A 20,346-nucleotide genomic window follows, 5' to 3' on the forward strand; every position below is an offset into this window, starting at 1 on the left:
GATTTGTGCTCCGTTTTAACAATATATGTATGTATATATTCATGTATAGTACATACGAGTATGTATGTGTATGCACACATATTTACTTGTATTTATGTTTACTTTTACTTGTAGATGTGCACACACACGATACAATTTGTTTGGTTGTGGCATTCAGTTTCAGGTATAATTTATAATTGTGGCTTAGAAATAAATAGCTTAACCCATATTGGAAAACATGTTGTGCATGTGAGTATGTATATTCGTACTGTCTAGAATGAAATCGTTCTTGGCGCCCCTAAGATACATACAAGTAGACTCCAAAATATATAGGGGGTACATTTGTAGATTAGATCGATGGGTCTTTATGCCCAGAAACGGGGCAGCTGGGCCAAACTGGTTTCGATCTGTGGAAACGAGACATACTTGTATTTAAGCTCAGCTGGCTCTGCCTAGCCAGTCGGAGGCTGCGTACTGCCAATTGTGATCGTTCTGAGCTGAGTGGACGTGGACGTGATGGTCAGAGTTTGGGGCACAGTGCGGGTGCTCACCCTGGTAAATGTCGAGTAGGATTGTATTTCGTGCTGATTGTCGTGGACGCGATCTACGACATAGGTGTAGGTGCGCGTTAGCAGCTCTGTGGCTGTGGTAGTTAGTTCCGACGTCTTGTAGATGGTGTCTGTTTCGACTATGGGCTCGGAAGTCATTGTTGGGCGAACCGAGTCGGTTTTGAATTTTCTTGGCTCTCGCTCTCGAGTTTTTGGTCGCCTGCGCCGATTCTTGCGAACTTTATTTGCTGATGTGGGCCTGGCCTTTGATTTATTCGAAGTGCTCGTGTTCGATGAATTCGATTCGATTGGCACATTCGTCAAACTATCCGATGTGGAACTTACAGATTCCGATTGAAGTTGCAGCGATGGTGTTGGTGCTATGGCTATAGCTGTAGGCAATTCTGTTTGGTTTTTAGTTGAAATTCTATGCTTGAATATTACAACACGGTGTCTCTTTGGTTGCGAAATCTGCGGCTGTGGCAGAAGACTGTCGCTGTTTTTATTATTGACTAGTGATGGGGCATCTTCCAGGGGCTTCCGCCGCACCAGTACTTTCCTGAAGCGGCGCATGCTCACAGTCGTGGTCGCATTTGTAACAATCGCGTCGGTATCGGATGTGTCACGCTTTGCTCTACGATTTGAATTGCTTGAGTTCCCCGGAGAAGTGGAGTTGAAACTTTGTGGACAGAGTGTAGATTGACAGACATTTATGACCTGCAACTGCAGCGGGGACAACTCAGTGAGGTCAGTTATACTAAAAAATACAGTGTGTTCTTGCTTTCCGATGTTGCGGCGACTGCCTCCTCAGTTGGAGCCACCACCTGCGCTTGGCTCGTTGCCTTGGCATACCACAGTCCCACATCCCCCACAATACTCTCCAAAGACACGGTTTGTGCTTTGGACTCGCTCGAGTCGAGCACAAGCGCATTCTTCTCCAGCTCGTCTGCTATTTCTTTGATGCCATTCGTTCGACTCTCGTCCGTCTCCTCGGGACGCAAATACAACTGAACCAGTTCACTACCCTCGGACATATATAAGTCCTCTGGACTATCCATGACTGTGGTCTGCTGTATTTGAGCGTACGCTTGTCTTTTGTGTAGCGAAGCCGAATGATCATATCCATTCTGGACGGTCGAGAGAATTGTGCTAAATTCGCCTGGAGTCCGGCCGGATACGTATAGAGTTATGACAGTGCTATCTTCACCCGGCAACCGTGCATCCTGCTGCTTATTCCGCTTATGGCTCTTGTGAGACTTTCGATTCTTCTTGCGGTTGCTCTTTGTGGACTGTGTGTCTTCCACGATTGGAACCAGACCGTCAATATCATCGATATTCTCATGGGCACCAAGGCCCGCCGCCTTGGCACTGTGGGCATCTAGGTCCTGCAGGTTTTCAGTCAAAAATAAATTGGGTGCGGCCGTGTGGGTTATGGCCTGTAGTGGCTGCTCTAACAGAGGCTGTTGCTGCTGCAGGAGTAACTGCTGCAGCAAAAGACTATTGACTTGTGCCACTTGGCCAGCGGACTGCAGTTGCAGTTGCTGCATCTGTGTGGGCGTGGTCACAATGGTATCGGTCACAAATTCCGTCGCTGTTATGGTCTGGGCGGTTGTGTCATAGACGGTGGTCAGAATTTTCTTTCCTTGGAATGTCACTGGCAGCACCGTCGACTTGCCGTCAAATATGGTTGTCACATATGTCGAGGTATGCGTGCGATACTCGGTAACTGGCGTATTTTGAATGGCCGTGGGAGCAACGGGCAATGAACCCTGCTGCGTAAGAGCTGCGGCTGCACCTGCGGGTCCACCGAGCGCACCGAGCAACGGGTTGGAGGGCAGATTGATGTTGCCCAATAGCAGCTGAGAGAGCAGAATATTGGCGAGCGGAGCGTTGGCCGAAATTTGTGGCTGTACGGTGGAAACGACATTCTCGACCGAATACACTGTGGAGGGAAGAACGTGGGAGAAAGAGGTCTTGCGACCACGTATGGTCGTTGGTGTAAATGTAATCGTTGTGGTGGCTGAATCGTGCAGCAGATAACGTGTGATTTCTGTGGCGCCAGCAAAGTTAACAGTTGAATCCTCTCGCGTAAGATATAAAGAGGTCTGCCCGTTGTTGCCCACACTATTTGTGTACTGATGGGGTCCCAACACCTCAGTGCTGGTCTTGCCAGTCACAATGTTTTTATATTCGGTTATCTGGCCATTGACAACAGGCACAGTGACCTCGGCTGGTATGACGTGAGTCACAGTAATGGTCACACTGCCCAACTCTGTGGATTGTTGATCTGAATTGTATTCATTACGATTTCTGCTTCGCACTGAGCCCCGGCCTCTCGTCGAACCACTCAAATTACCGTTGCGTGTGCGCGAGCCACTCGAGGTGCGACCCGAATTGTCAACGTTGTTGTTCGTATTATGATTTGAATAGCTCTTCAGACGACGATTGCTGGAGGTAGTTGCCCCGGGACGCCTTAAGGATGAGCTGGTTGATGGCTGTTGCCTGCGAAAATTCGATGTGGTGCCCGGCCGTGTAAGGCCCTTCGGCGTAGTATCCTTTTCTCTCAGTGTGAATTGTGTACGATTTGAGGTGGGCCTGGTGGGACGTATTGATCTGTGAGTTGATGTAGTTGTTGCTGTTGTGGATTCTCTATGCGGCGACTGGTATCTAGAGCCGAAGCGTGAATTAATTTTTGCTCGCGGCGCTGGTGTGGTCTCATTTATCTCCTCATTACTTTTGGGCTCTTCGACGGTTGTTGTTGAAGCTGTCTTGGGCCGACGAAAGCGAAAGCGACTTCTATTTAAAGGTTCGGCTTGTCGACGCACACGCGAGTGGTTTGCTGACTTGTTTGATTGACGCCTACGGCGGTTTGCGTTGGTTTCACTCTCATCGTCTCCCTCATCATCGTCATATTCGGAATCGTTTTCTGATTCACCTTCACTCTGGCCTATTTCTGCGTTATCTGTTGCTTGGGACTTTTGTTGTTGTTGGAAGAGACCACGCGGCGGGAACAAATTGCTTTGCGGCCTGGTGCGTGCTTGAAGACTGGAAATGGTGGGCCGTTGGAAACTAAGAGGACGTGGCCTTGCCGTTGTTGTTGTGGTAGTCGTAGTGGATGGAGACTTCACGCGACCTGACAGCGGGTTTCGTCTTGGAGAAATTGTGACAGCACTATTAGCGTTGGGACGTGGAATGGGCGTAAATCCGCTTGGTCTATTCAGGGGACGCCGGAACCGTAGCAAGGGATTTTGATTACGACGTGAGTTTTCAGTGGTAGTCTCCTCCTCATCATTTGTCTGATCTTGAGTGGAGCTTTCCTCTTCGGCACTGCTATCAGCGGTCGATTGTGCGGTTGCCGTCGCACTGTCAGCTGGCAGGGCACCACTAGATGCAGTTGGCCTTATACGTGGTCTGGCATTGGGCAAATTTATGCTTGGGAACCCGGATCTAAAAGGCAAGCCAGAGGACGGTCGGAAAGATGGATTGATGCGCCTGGAGCTAGACACTGGGGCTGCACGAGATGATGAAGCAAATCGACTGCGTGAGGGTGCAAAACCAGAGCTAGACTGCAGTCCGCCGGCAGGTTGATTGCCTCCGATTGATGACTTAATGGGTCGACCAAACGTACGTCTTGAGCTCGAGCTTTCACTCAATCCAATTGGTATGTTTGAGGTAGCGCCCTTTCTTGAGCTAGCGTAGCGGCCAACTGTTTTCAGTGCTGGCGTTGCTGTGATCGTTGGTGTTATATCAGATCTGGTTATAATGGTGGCACTGCTGGCACTTAATGTCTTTTGTTTGGGTGCAAAGGTTGGCCGATTTCGGGATGCAAATGGTCTTATGACGGGTGCAAAGGTGCGTTTCTTTGTTTGGAATGGCAACTTGGCTTTGTTTTTGCCATCATCGTCGGCATCCGGATCTGCTTCAGTAGTGCCCTCTGACTCTTCATGAGAAACACCATCGCTTATGCTGCCCTCAACCACCGCTGGCGTCACAGCCAGGCTCACCTGCTGTGTGGGCACAATAGTGTTGTCAGTCGCAGTGGGCGAAATTGTTGCCGAAACTTGAACCTCTTCGGGAGTAGTTGTTTTCTCGAAGAGGAAACTAGAAGTACTTTCTATGATTTGTGCATATCGGTTGTCAATAACTGTGCCGATAACCTTCGATTGGTACAACGTTGTTGTGCTATTGCCAATGCGTGTACCCTCAATGAGTCGCACCAGACCCGTCTTATATTGTCTGGAACTGGAGCCATCGTCAGGCGAATCAGTGGGAGGAGGTGTGGGTATATTTGCTTTCTTCGTCTCATCGATGTACAAACTGGAGGTACTACTCGTGATTTCTATGCCATTGCCTTCCTCGTTGACTGTCGAATGGATTTGGGTTGTAAAATACAGTGTGCTCACTCCATCCGCATCAATGATGTGCTTGTAGTCATACAATAGCAGCTTCGAGGTATTAATTACGCTCTGAGCATTTGAGCTGGTACTGCCACTGCTGCCGGTGTCACCGGCCTCTTTTGAGGCAGCTGAAGCTATATCTATTGGAGCGAGATCGGCCGTTGGGGTGACCACATTAGTAATGGTCTCGAAACGTGAGTCTGTAATAGTCTTATTGGCATCATATGAGGTGGTATAATAGGTGTACGTCGTATAATAAGTTGTTAATTCAGGTACAGTGGCTGTAGGTTTTATAACTGCGGCCTCGGTCTCTTGATCACTATTGGCATTGCCATCATTTATTTGTGCCGGAACGGCTGAAGCTTCAATAGTTTGTGGGACATTGGTGGAACTTGCCGCAATATTTGTCGGCTCGATCACATTTGAAATGGTTTCTTCCCTACTTATCGTGGTGATCTCTCCATTTTTCGCCAGCTTCGTCCAGTACGTAAACGTAGTGAAGTATGTGATCGGCAAAGTGGCGTCTTCGGTCGCAATCATTCGCGTTGGCTGCAGTGTCTCTGTGGCCACATTTGTCACAGTTTCCAGACGACTGATAACATTCGTATTGTCGCCAACATACATCGTGGTGTAGAAGGTAAATGTTGTGAAGCTAGTCTGAAGCAGCAAAGTAGCTGATGGTATTATCTCCTCGGTGTTGCTCTCAGAACTAACCTGATCGTCAATCGGCTCATTGTGTTTGCTTATTAGCTGCTGATCTCCATTGGAGCTGCTGGATCTGACGTCGGTGACTAGGGTGACGTGCTCATCTTCATTGTCGTCTTGCGCACGGCCGGTGACGTTTTTGAAGGCATTTGTTATAGCTTGTTCTTGGCTAGACAACGTAAGCTTTTCACTTTTTTGCTCCTGTGTCAAGACAGCATTGACTGTGTCCGTTGGAGTGGCTGTTCTAAAGTCGTTTGATGAAGCGGATACGGGCTCAGTTTTCGTTATAAAGTTCGTAAAGACTTCAGTGCGTGACATTATTTCGGTTTCGCCTTCTGCGAAAATCGTTGTGAAGTAGGTGTAAGTGGTGAAAAAGGTTTTTGTGTATATGGTGTCATCAAGGTAACTGGTTCTTTGGGTGACATCATTCGATATGGTTTGCTCTTGCTCTTCAGATGTATTCGTTTCATCGTCGTGCAACCGGCTGGAGAGTTCATCGGGTATCATGTATTTGGAAACTGTGGGCTTGATATCGGACTGCACAGTTTGTGTGGCAGATATCTCATTCTCTCCAATACGAGCCACTATATCAGTGGGCTTCACGTCTATTTGCTCGTTGCCAACTGTTGATGTAATTACATTTGTGACAATCTCCGTGTGGCTAGATACAGTCGAGGAGTCGCCTTGGAAGAATGTTGTCAAGTATGTGTAGGTTGTGTAGAGTGTTTTATAAATCAAATCGACCTCGTCGGAATCATTTTCCACTTCATAGTCTTCATTGTCATATTCGCTACCCTCATCATCTTTCATGGTGCTCGATGTATCATGCTCAGAGACCTCAGTGGTTGCCATCTCTTCTTGTGATTGTGCCTCCGTAGTCACCGTTGTGGTGTCCTCTTCGCTTGTCGACTCCGTGGATGTTAACGTGGCTTCAGTAACCGCATGCTTCACATCTTTGTCTACTGGAGTCTCTAGCTGAGGTAAATCGGTTCGTTGAGCTTCCTCTAAAACTTGTGTAGCCTGAATGCAATAATATTTAGTGGTTTCCAGTATTTCATATGTAGAGAGTACGCTTGTCTCTATAGACGTTTCTTCTTCATTGCTATCGCCATCAGGACGTAATATTTGTGTGTTTAAAATGGTCAGAGTTTTCGGAAGTTGAGTCAGGAACACTTGCTTGGTCGTCGAGCAACCGGCGAGGGCAGACGTGTCCGTCTCATTTGGACTAATTTCCTTTACAACGACATCGGGCGCATCAGTGACGGTAACAATCTTCTCGGTAACTATGCCCTGATCTGCAGCAGGTGCTTTCGCAGTGGTGGTTTCTTCTTCACTGTCCTCCACAGTTGTAGATACATCCGGCTCATTGGCAACGGTTGTTGCCTCTTCTGTGGAAGTTTCAGGTGTAACACTTTTTACCGACGGCGTTTCGGCTGTGGTAGTGGTTGCTGTTGTCAGTATTGTAGCTGAAGTTGTTGTGGTTGGCTCTACGAAGTTGGCAAATGGATCGTCCTCAAAAAATATAGTTGTTGCTCCACCATGGACTTGTAAGTTTGATTGAGTAGTTTCAGCCTTAATCTGAGCTGTTACTGCCTCCACATTCTGGACAGACACACTAGACGAAGTGCTGTCTTTTGTGACTTCAGTCTGAGCTTGTGCCTTGGACAGGGAGGCATAGATCTCGAGTATCTCTTGATCTGTGGGCAGGGAGAACATTGGCTTTACTTTAATTGTGCTGGCATCTTCGGCCACCTTCTGTGGAACTTCTTCTTTTGGAGAGGTAGGGGTTGTGGGCGTAGTAATAGTCGTGGGTGTGGTAAGCTCCGGCGTTGATTCGGACACGTCTATTGCTGGTGTAGTGTCATCATTTTCATCCTTTATGTCGGTGCTGTCATTGATTGCACTTGTTGTGACAACACCAACTGCCAACGAGTTTACTTTTGTGGGCACGATTTGGATTTCATCTACGATTTTAGTGGCTTCAATGGTCGCCTGAGGCTGCGAACTTTCCACGCTTGCTTGGGGCACGTTTTGAGCGTGGTTAGCACTCAGGGTTGCTTTGCCTTTAATGGAGGTGACGTGGCCAAAATTGCCACTGGGCTGAGCGGTGCTGGGTGAAAAGACTATAACACTGTCCCCCACCACGGTCGTGAAGTCAGCAAAGCCATAATAGGTAACTGTTGACAACACTCTTTTTGGCAACGACTGGGCCTTAAAGGTGGCTGCTGCACCCGGCTTTAAGTCATTGCGTTCCGTCATCAGCTGCTGATAGTAAACCTTTGGTGAGCGTCCATCGTCCTTGTCGTCAGGACTGGAAACAGATGAGCTGACTTGCTGCTCCACAACCACGCCTATATCGCCATTCGAAGTGTAGCCACTAGGCTCGAAATGATTCTTTACCGTATAGGTGGGCAAATCGCCAATCGGCAAAACTTTTTGGGCAGCCAATTTGCGGGCATTTTCCTCTATATGTCCTGAACGGCCCACCAATTGAACAACCGGCACTTGTTTGGCCGACGATGACGAAGTTGAGACTGAGTAGGAAGCAGCTGTTTCTCCAGGGTTATTTGCTGCCAAAGGAAGCGCTTGGGAACTGGCACTGCCGGCCTTGGCCCTAACGAAGTCAGTATTGCCAACGAAAACGCCCAGTCGATCGTCTAGGTCTTGCCAATCGGCATCATCTGCATTGAATAGATCATTGTGGCTTTGCAGATAGGAGCGTGTTTGTCCACCCTCGCCCACCCAGCTGGTGACTACGGAGGGTGCCACATGACCGTTCTCAAAAAGTACGCGAGAACTCTTCTTTAGATACTGAGCATACAAGCGTCCATTGTCCAGGGTAGTGCCTACAACCTGTGTGGCATATTCCGTGGTGATGCCCTCCTGTATAAAAGTACGCGCTGTCGAGGTCAAGAGGCCCACCTCGGGGCGGACAGACAAGAAGCGCCCGTGGTTGTCGCCCACCCGACCGGCCTCATTGTTGACCAAGAGCACAGTGGTTAGGTCTATAGTTGAGTTGTATATATGTTTTTGCGAAATACGACATATACGACATACATGCACACACATACAGAGAGATTTACATACATAAAGAATTTACGATACGATACGATACGATAGAGATCAGTGTAGTACGGGTATTTACAGCACATTAACAAACATATGGTACACAAAAGGTGGGTAGTAGTGGAAGAGTAAAAGTTATTAGATCAGCACGTCCAGAATGTACAGCATAGAAAGTTCGTGAAATCATTTACATAAAAAGAAAGAAAGAGAAAAAATAATTGACAAAAAGAGTGAGTAAAACGAGTCCTTTACACTAGATATTTACAATATTGATACAATAGTTAACATCGTTAACACATCATCCTCCTCTGTGGAAATATATTCGACTTCTTCTTTTCTTTTGTGTTGGTTCTTATCGAACGAGCTTCCACGTATATATACTTATTCAATTAACATATACATAGGATACATAAATATGTAGGTAAAATATAGCGCGGACATGTGTAGAACGCTTGAGATTTACAATTACAAATAGTAGGTGGGTTGTAGATAGGTATGTAGGTAGTAGGTGGTATGTGTATGTTTATGTTTATAGTACATGTTATGACTTAAGAGGTGAATATTATTTAGATCTTACCATCGGAAGCCACGCGCAGGGCTGGCGTCGGTCGCACTATATACAGATCATCTGAAAAGCGTACATGCACATAAACATATTAATGGAAAATTATTTAATGATAAATACTAGGCTAATTAAATAGATTGTTAGCGCTTGAGGCGTGCCCATTTCCTCATCATGTAAATAAACACACACGCTTTGCATTTCAAAAGTTGAATGATTCAATCTATTTGCCCAATAATACATACATACATACTTATATGTATATGCATGCACATACATACGAGTACATATTTAGTAAATAAACGTATCATAAAAGCAGACAAAATTTCATCGGTGCCAGCTTCAAACTGGTTTGAACTAAAAGCCAATCAAAATCAAAATTCGAACTCGTTGTATTTAATGCGAAGACGAAGACGTTGTTTCCCTCCTATCCGGAATCGTGGCATATAGCCAACTAACCACATACATATATACATTGCTATTTGCATACATACATACATACATACAAACATGTGTATATGAGTATGTAATCGGTTATAGCCGGCTAAATGGCTTAACATATAGGAAAGCATTCAATGAAATTGAATAAACTGATATTAGAGCGCCTCAGAAATATGATTAACAAAAAAGAGTGAAAGCGCGCTATTGTTAATAAACAAAAAACACACACACACATATACATACATACATACATACTTTATATGCATGTAGGGATACGGAAGGGGGCGCAGTCAAGTAACACACGATGGACCAAAAATGTTTGTGAATAACTCTTGCTCAGCATATTTCTGCATTTATCATGGCTGAGGGCCGTAAACACACATACACATGTGTGTGTGTGTGTGTGTAGAGTTATAGGTGAAACGAGCCGAGTAAACATTCCAAGCCTGTGATAGCGGCAATTTCCCCTACTGCAAATAAATGATTTCAGTCTGTCTCGGACACAACAGCATCACCATCGGCATCGGCATCGTCATCTCCATCGCCATTGCCATCGCCATCGTCGGTGGCTCTGGCTCTGGTTGTGGCAAGTGAAAAGAAAGTGGCAAACACACCACGAAAAAATTTTACTTTTTCTGCAGCGACCCAAAAGAGCAAAGCGCGCCCACCGCTGCCGTCGCCACAGCGTCCAACGCCACCGCCAACACCACCACCACCACCACCGCCATCACAGCAGCCCGATACGACCAGACGTCGACGTCTTCTCTTCATAAAGTACGACCACGACCGACCAAGACGGCCAAGACGATCATGCTGGTGACGTCTTCGATCGTTGGCTATAAAAGCAACAGGTATTTTTGAAAGTTTTCAATGTCAGCCCCATGCCCCTTTGCAGACAACAGCAACAAAGCCACAACAATACTCGCAGCAGCAGCAGCACCACCAACAACAACAACAACAACATCAACGACAATGAAACTACCTCCATGAAGGCAACAACAACAGCAACAGCAACATCAACAGCATCCGCAATACCTTATACAACTACATAATCGAATTTTAGAAAACTTCGAAACGGTACAAAACGTTTCAAGCAGTAATAGTGTGAGAAAGAGTGAGGGAGGGAGAGAGGGAAAGAAAGAGGCAAGGCAACATCATCAGCAACAGCGACAACCCTGCGAAGAGCTAATCTATCCAGCCAGCTAACCAATAGTGGGGCACAGGCGAAACCGAAATTAAAATTAAAAAGAAAAGCACAAATTAAAAATTAAAATGCCCTTGTCCGGCCTCGGGCCAAAACAAATTCGTGGACAAAAGTTGGACAAATTGTTTATTTCTATTTTCGACTCTCAATTATTGGCACATTGTGAAGCACATCAGCAAACACGATTACACATACATACAAATCTACACACTTATGGGTATACGTACATATGTACCATGTATGTGTGTGTGTGTGTGTGCATGTGAATATTTATTAAAGCATGCACAAAGAAACAAAATGCTCGATTACGACCCAAATCTGTCATTCTGCTCTGTGTCCGAAAGCGTGCCACCTTTCTTCCTCTTTCTTCTTCTTGTTTCAAATTGCGTAATTTATTGAAATCGGCTCAACTTGTTAGTACTATTTGAAAAAAAAAAAAGCGATTGATTGAAATAAGTTTTAAACAGCGATTGTTTCAATTCAAACCATACTAACTGGACAGTGTTTCCAAAAGCCACAGATCAGTTATCATTGATTAGTGATTTGTGAATGCGACCATTGGTTTTATACTCATATGATCTTAGGTTGTGATTTCATGATGCTTAACATTTATTCATTTTATTTGCATTTTTATTATAAATTGAAATAGAAATCATTTGTATCTCTCATCATCTTTTTCCTCCTAATTTTATAAACAATTCAGGGCTATTACAAATATTTTTGTCTAACATTTTCAAAAGAGAGTCGGTCGATTGTTGCTCTACATTTACGGCGTCAGCTTACTTAAATGCTTTTGTGTCTAATTATGATTTTGAGAGCATTTCCCCAGTTATGGGGTCAGTTCAGAAGGTCTATAAAGCATCTATTGTTTTCTATGTAAATGATTTGTATTCGATTTTGTTTTCAGAAGTAGCATAATCGTTTTTGTTTTCGTTATTTACAGTCACTTTTCCTAAATTTTGAATAATTAATTTCTTGAGTGTATGTGTTTCACACACGCACACACACACACACACACATAGTAGACATAAAAACACGCCATCGACTTGCGCATTCACCTTTACAAGAAGAAGAACGGCAAGTCATCTTCACCTGATGACCCAAATTATCTGTTGATTCTTCTGCTTTGGTGTCGGTGTCTCTCTGCTTCGTAAAATGATAATGACGAGTTGTTGTTGCTGTTGCTGCTGCTGCTGCTGTGAATTTTTTTCCTCTTTGCATTGTGAAAGCTGTTTGCGCCATGAGTCCAATTCTTCTTATTGCTGGCTGCGACTCTAACTCCGACTCCGAATCTGACTTCAACTGCGACTGCAACTGCGACTGCAGCAGTCACCAAACACGTCACCGAATGCAGAAACTGCAGCTGTTGTTGTTGCTGATGTTGTTGTTGTTGTTGTTGTTGTTTGTGTAGTCGGGCTAGCAAGCAACCAACTAGCCAACCAAGAGACCAGCCATACGTCTTAACAGTAAAACGGACGCAAATGCGGACACTGAAGCTGTTAGCTGCGCGACTGCATAAAACGGCAAGTCAATGACTGTTTTCCAATTGTCTGTATTTGTATCTGTATCTGGTTATGAGGAAGCAATCCGCCCGCCGCCACCAGCAACGTTCAGCGGCAGCAACGGCAGCGGCAACGGCACCACACAAGCCACAATGTTGCGGAACGTACTTGGCAATCGGCCTAAGCACAGGTTATGGTTTTTAGTTTCAAGATTTATATATACATATGTATGTATACATATACTATACATTTTTAATATATTCACACACATGCGTTTCTGAATACATTGTGAATTATGTTAATCTACATATTTCATAATGGGCATGGAGGAACTTGTTGGTGACACATGTTGTCTGGTATTTACATTTCAGCGAAAACACAAAAAACCAACAGCTACAAAAAAGAGCCTTCTATATACACACAGTATACATATATATGTACATACATACATGCATACATACTCGCATAGCAAATTTTGTGGCAGCTCCTTGAACAACTCGATGAACAACAAACAATAACAACAAGTCAATTTATTCTAACGAGAATTAACGCATTTCTTTAGATTGGCATCGAGTGTTACATGTTTTTATGGAGCCGTTCTCTGCAGCAGTTAAAAGACGGAGACACCAGTCTCCATTCTGGCCAAGAATTCGCATTGCTACAATATGTAAATTCCAGTTAATCTAGTTTCTGGTCTCTGCATATCTCTCAATAGATGCATTCAATATATATCGTAGAAATATATGTATAAAAAGAATTGTTCTTCAATACCGAACAAACTGAGAATTGGGGTTCTTAGCTTAGAGCTCTTTATCAATTCAATGCGTACCGTGTGTACCACAACTGATGAATTGAGTGAATGAAGAACCTGTTGTTTATTATTTCCAATTGTTACTTCTTTCACATTTCGCTAAAAGGTGCCAGTTAGCCCGTCAGCCAGCTTTCTCTTCGCTCGAAATCCGTCTATTGCCAATAGTAATAGATAATGGATGAAATGGAACCGCACAACAGAATCGAGCCGTTACGAATTTTTAGGGGCCTTTTGAAAGGGTTCCATCACAATTGCCAAATGCCTAAACGTTTTTCCGTCACATCATCTCTTTGTCACATCATCTCATCGTCACATCATCATCTTCATCATCGTCACATCATCATCACGAACATTTTTAAATTGCAGAGGATTTTTTAATTACAGTTGTAGCAATTTAGTGCACAAGACGTGTACGCAATTCTTTGAAAATATGTATGGCTAAAGCGATGGCTACGGCTATGGCTATGGCTATGGTGTCTGTAGAGCCGGTTTGTCCAGTAAACGTCAGGTGCACAAATCGTCCGTCAGGTCTGTGAAACCAGAAATTGCGACTAGCGTTCACATTTTGCCGTGACCTTTCCAGTTTGAGTGATGGCGGTGCCGCTTGAACTCTTTGAGAGCTTCTAGGGACTATACTATATATATATAACAACTCGTAATTGTACTCGCACTCGTACTCGTATCAGTCTAAACGGGCCACAATACTCTTTCTTTCTTTCGCCTGGGACCTAACCGTTCAAGCTTTTCTATGCGGCTACAAATTTAGCACAGAGACTAGTTAGGCTCACACACCAACATACAAGAATATACATGCTATATGTACATATATATACCTACATTGTACGAATAGTATATAGTCGTTTGTGTCTATATAGACACTGATATGCTTAGCTATTTACTTTGTATGTAATTCAAGTTATTCTGTCGTTGCATCGTTAAACGCTGCGGAAGAGAAACCTGCAGACAAGACAATGGAAAAGATGGAATTTATGGGTACGTTATATTAACAATAACAATGAATAATGGAAGCCAGCCAGACAGCCAGACAGCCACCCAGCCAGTCAGATACCCAGCTAGCCAACTTCGCAAGGTGTGCTGTGCTAGGTGTAGAGGTGTATGTATGTCTGTGTGTTTGTGTGTGTGTGCGTGTGTTGGATAGTGCGACCTCGATTATTACTACATACTCGCAGAAATAGAAAAACAAACACACAACAAACACAACAAACAACAACAACCACGAATCCATGCATTACATCGAAAAAACGGGCATGTTTTGAAAAACAGAATTAAACCAAGGTACTCGCATATCCAATGAATGAATGGTCTGTGAACTTTCTTAAATTTTTTGATGAGCGTTTGTTTCGCGCAATTCGCTCGCCAAAAAGCCGCTTCAAAGAGTGCGCAAAAGTGTGATTCGAATGCCTAATGAACTTAAATTAAAATGGGGGCGATTTATGGCAAACAAAAACAAATAAAAATAGAGCACTGATATATCACGAAGTATTGCAAAGTAATTTGACTTTGAAAAACTGAACTTATTAAGCACTGCAATGAATTCTAGATAATCCTCTACTGCACACTTTCAATTTTGATGAGGCTAATTAAAGGAAGAATGTCAGGGATGTTCCCAATTACTCGTACAAAAACGATTTACAAATTTAAAGTCCAGCAATCATGGCTCACTTTTATAATTTTTGGGCTTTCAGCCTGAATTATAATGATCTACTTTACCGGCTCTCAATCGAACTCTTTCTAAAAAGCTTCTCTTTTTAGCTATTTCAGGAAGTATCTCTGACCATAAACGGCTTTCTGGACTGGCTAATAAATGTTCTTCTAGCGACCAGCGATTTCCACTTTTTTCTCAACTAATTGAATAAACAAATTATTGATACAAATCTTCCACTCCCCTAATAACTTTTTTATTAGTTGATTTGTTATTTTTAAGCTCTTGTGTGTATGACTATTTACGTCTCTGACTACACTGGGCTGCGAATTATTAGATATTATTGTAGCTTGGTTAGATTGTTTTTCTTTGGGTGTTTAACGACTTGTTAAACAAATAATTAAAATACAACAAAACTGAAGGATCATATTATTGGAACAGCAGGCAGCTGCACCCTTCATAGCCCAAAAGATATAACACAAATGCCGAAAACACTACTGCATACCTAATAAATTGGTGAGCTCTTATTCAATATTGAGTTCATCAAGTTTCCACTTAAGTTGTGAGTGTCAGCAATTTGTACTTTCCCATTCATTTAGCTGTAATTATTGTCATCCCGAGGCACTCATTTGATGTAATATTTCAGATATTTTCAAAAGCATTGCATACTTATCGACTACGAGTGCAGTGGAAATGTGTCAAGCACGAAAATGCTGAACGTGATTGTGGTTCCAAATGCAACTGTTTGATATTTGATCGTGCGATTGGGCTATACTATGTGGCTTAAATTAATCCCGAGTACATTCGAACTGAACTACTAATTCAAGCTATTAGCGCAAAATTGGTCACACCCAATTAACCCCATACTTACCGGGTGATTGTGTTGCACCAAATGGCGGCGTCGCCAGTAGCGTTACGATCAACGCCATTAGACTCAGGCTCCGGCAGATCGAGGATTGCGCTAGAGTATGGCAGCGGGCGGGCCGGTGTCTCGACATGTTCCTTGGTGTTAAGCGCGGCTGTAGCATGATTGGTTCCTTGAAGTGGACAGGATACAAAGGATATATATACATATGTGTTAGTCGGCACGCCTATTCGATGGCAGATCATATATAGTATGTATATATCTGCAGACATACTTGTATATCAGTGTGTCATGTGAATGGATTTTGCTGGATGTGTGGTGAATGTATATTGATGAACAGCATGTATGTATGTATGTTTGTATACAATGTATGTATGTATGTACATATGTATGTATGTAGTATATGTACGTACTGTGTGCGCGCGTGCGCCTGCCTCCCTGTCAGTGTGCTCTTGTTGCTGTTGTTGTTGTTGTTGTTGTTGCCGATTCGTGTGAGCGTTTCGTAATTGGTTTCTTTATATTTTGACTGGTTTTTTTTAATGGGCTTGGGTTTGGGTTTTGGATATCGGTATGGGTATGGGTATGGGTATTTCTTTATTTAAGTTACAACACCACACACATACACACACAATGAAGCGATCAACTCTCCAAATCGTCGCTAATTTCCCAATCCAAATTATCGATTCACCTTTTTGTATTGCAAATTATTTATGTCGGCAGGTATACATACGTAGTATGTATGTGAAAAGGCAGGTTTTCGGTTGCAATGGGTTTCTGTGTACGTATGTATGTATGTATGGATGTATATTGATTTTTTATGAGCTTTCCAAGCTGGTTGCTGCCTGTCGCCTCGCTTCTTCTCTCAACAGTTTGGCTGCAACTTTATCTGCGCCTTCGACATATCTGCATTGCAGAGCCACACAAAAACAATCCCACAACAAATTTATGCAAATTGCACACAAGTGATTATTATTTTTCTCTCTCTCTCTCTCTCTCTCTCTCTCTTTCTTTCTTGCTTTTATTATTATCTCTTCTTCTTCTTCTTCTCTATTTTTTTTTTTTTTTAATTTTTGAGACTTTTGGTATTTAGCAACAAGCACAAAGTAACAATATAACAACAACAAGCAAAAAATAAAAAAAAAACGCCAAGCCAGCCAGAGGCGCGGTTACTTCACACTTGTCCTCCTCACAACAACAAATCGCGCGACTCCGACTTCCACTTCGACTGAGAATGCGAATGCGCGACTTCGAGTTCGCCAGCGACTGCGACTGCGAAAAGTGCGCAGACTCGGTTTTGGACGCGAACGCGGTTACTGGTAACTGGAAACGTAGTCGTAGTCGTAGTCTTAGTCGTAGTCGTAGTATTGTAACGTAACGAATCGTCGACGCTCTGTTCGTTTTGCGGAGCGCGCACGACCATTCCAACCAAACGAAAGCTACAGAACTGAATTGGCTCGCGCAACGGCAACTACTTGTTGGCCAGGCCACGACCACGGCGGTGGCAGCAGCAGCAGCAGCCGCCGCAGCAGCAGAAATACCAGCAACAGCAGCAGAAAGAGCAACATCAGCAACAACTGGCAGCAGAGCCGTGTGGGCGCGCGCATGCGCAACAGTTGTTCGTCTGGTTAGAGCCACGGAGCCGCAGCTTGGCCCGCTCTTGGCCCAACTGGCGTGCACAGATGAGAGCCACCAAGCAGGAGCAGCGCCCGAACTGCCAATTCGCAGCAGCAGCAGCAGCAGCCTCAGCCTCAGTAGCAGCAACAACAACAACAAGTACTACTAGTACGGCAAATATCATCCGCATCGCAAATGCGTGCGTTTTGGCCAAACAAGTTTTACAAACACACACACACACACACATACATACATACATGCAGACACAGATACTTGCAGTCTGAAACCCGTAAACAACTTGTTTTGCGCTCGTCAACTTTTCTTCCCATAAAGGTTCATGGAAGTAGCCGAAAGCATGTTGGTTTTCATGGGCGGCTCTTTGCGATTTGAAGTCGTCGGCACAGAGGCTGCCTAGACATCGAGAGCTACACTATATCGGGCGTACATATCTATGTACATATACTCGTATACCTCTCGACATGCCATGCAACCGGCCCCAGAGCGTGCATCTGCAGAACGGCATTTAAGATACTTTTCATTTTTGCACGTCACAGCACAGTGGATGGTGCTGGTGTTGGTGTTGGGTTAGCGTTGGGTTGTTGTCGTTGGGTTGGTGTTGGTCCAACCAATTCATAGAAGGCTGCAGTTCCACAATTGCTGCATAAGTACTTGTTAACATGAATATGTACTTATTAGCGTCGCTTCGAGGGTGAAACTTGCAACTTTTTTGCGCAAAAAGACACGTTTTTTTGCTCTCTCTGTCTCGCTTCGCTCACATTTGCAATACCATCGGCTATGATACTCATATGCAAATACATACACATACATACATACATACATATGTATATTGTTACATAAAAACATCTGGTCTTTCAATCATTTAAATATTTTCAGTTGAATGTGATCTTTGGCTTAAATACGATTTCCAACCATTTAAGTAGCAATTGACGCTTTTCTACAGAAACGGCTCGTCAGCCAAGCGCCTCTACCAGTTTGCCGGATTCTGCCAAATTTAGTAAAAAGCCTCTTTAAAATTTTATGGAAATTTGTAATCTTGTTCTGAGACTAAAATAACATACCAATTCCATAAGAATATTGCCAAGTTATTGCATTCTTTTTAAAGCGCAAAATAACTCGTTTTCTCCTGGATTTGTTTTACCAAAAGAAATCACAAATTTTATTTATTTCGCAATGGTTACGAATTACGAAGATGCGCGCGCAAATTTGAATTGCAAACATTTATAATCATCATATAACCTGGGCTGCTTCCCACTTTCCAGGATTTTTCAAATGAAAACTCATCTATTGAGCCAAAGCTTAGAATCATTTCAACATAAGTGAGTAGAGTACCTAGCAACTTTTTTCTGGAAAGCGTCTACCTTATCACCTAAAGAATTATAGATAAGATATTTGGTTATTTTTAAACAAGCTCAAATAAGCCTCTAGTTTTATTAGGAGTTCATTTAGTTGATAAATTTTAACATAGAAAAACCAACACACAGAATCTATTAAACCAATACCAACTAAAAATATTTACATATACTTACTTATCACGCAAAACTTTAAGGCAGAGTCATTTAAAAAACCACAATAAACAGACCAATTTATTGTACTATGATCGTTTATTTGGTAGCTATAAGACACAACGAGCAGATTTTGATGAAACTTTAGATTAAAGTGAGGCACTAGGTAGTATAATACAAATATAAATTCCACTAATGTCAATTTTCAATTTCATACCGGAAATTAGAACACGGACATAACTACTTAGGAGCCATTTACTTCCAGATAACGAAAATAAACTCAACTCATTCAAGGAGCGTATATTTTATAATATAAAATGAACTAACTGTATGCGAACAATTTTAATCAAATAAATATTTACAATATACACCATTACTAAAACAAAATTCCATTATGCTGAATCAATGCGTTTGTAGGAACTGAGTACTTAAGTGGAAGTTATTTATATATGCATATTATATATTCGATAATTCAGCAGGACACATATACTTCAACCTGCATTGGTTAACTTCTCTGCCTCAACACCATATCAATTAAGCAGCTTCAAGGAGAGAGCTTAACTAGCATTTGAAGCTCACGAAAAGGAACTCAACCGCAGGCGACACCCCTAAGGATAGTCGCATGGCATTGAAGCCTTCTGTAAAGCAGACCTAGCGTATTAACCTTAAATAAACTAGCTCATGACTATTAATTTCCGCACCTTATAGAGGTGGTCTCTGGCCCATTTCTCGTTTCTATCTTCTCTTTCTTTCGACTCCACACTGCAACTATAGCCAGAAACCTGAACTGCCAGTTCCAAAGAAGATGAGTAATTATGTCCGGATAATTGAAGTTTTTCTCCTCTCTGGTATACACATATACTTGTATGTACGAGATGTTACCAAGTAGAAATATATTCGATCAGCAGAAATTGATTGGTTCAAGCACGATCCAGGCCATATGTTTTATATAAGTGTGTAAATAAATAAATTTGCACCACATCGGTGTTGACTTTTTTAATAAACGTTTCAATTTTTAAATTTTTATTTATAACAATTCAATTAAGTAAATTAACAAATTATAATTTATAATAGTTATAATTGCGGAACAGGTCCGTGGCTAAAGTTCTTTAAGTAGCGTTTAATTGCATTCGCAAACAACATTCCATCTATTTCAATACTGAAGTGATCATTCTTAATAATTGTGCCATTATAATCTGATAAGGACATGCTATACTTATACTTATCAAAAGCATTGTACATACATATAAATAAATATTGAGTTAGCGATCTCCGGCGGCCAACCATTAAAATGCAGGAAATTATTTGCATAAATTCATAACCTGTTTTATTCATTTAAGAAAAAAAAAAAAAAACAACATTTATGTATGTTTTTATGTGTTGATTTGCTACAGGATGGATGGACATTATATAAATTAAAAATATAAGATGTACACGTATTTTTTGTGGGTTGCATTCTAACCGCA

At 42.8% G+C, this 20,346-nt stretch overlaps 1 protein-coding gene across 1 annotated transcript; it reads right to left on the bottom strand.

The window, feature by feature from the left end:
- Positions 1-431: 431 nt before the first annotated feature.
- On the bottom strand, positions 432-15,807 carry LOC115627976 (mucin-5AC). The gene is made up of 5 exons (XM_030523872.1): positions 15,750-15,807; positions 9,273-9,323; positions 5,726-8,634; positions 1,296-5,653; positions 432-1,206 (listed from the first exon to the last, which is right to left on the bottom strand). Exons 1-5 carry the CDS (start codon positions 15,805-15,807, stop codon positions 432-434), a joined length of 8,151 nt encoding a protein of 2,716 aa, XP_030379732.1.
- Positions 15,808-20,346: the final 4,539 nt, after the last annotated feature.

Source organism: Scaptodrosophila lebanonensis, unplaced genomic scaffold (genome assembly GCF_003285725.1).
Source record: "Scaptodrosophila lebanonensis strain 11010-0011.00,11010-0021.00 unplaced genomic scaffold, SlebRS2 tig00000098-arrow-pilon, whole genome shotgun sequence".
Classification (NCBI taxonomy): Eukaryota; Metazoa; Arthropoda; class Insecta; order Diptera; family Drosophilidae; genus Scaptodrosophila; species Scaptodrosophila lebanonensis.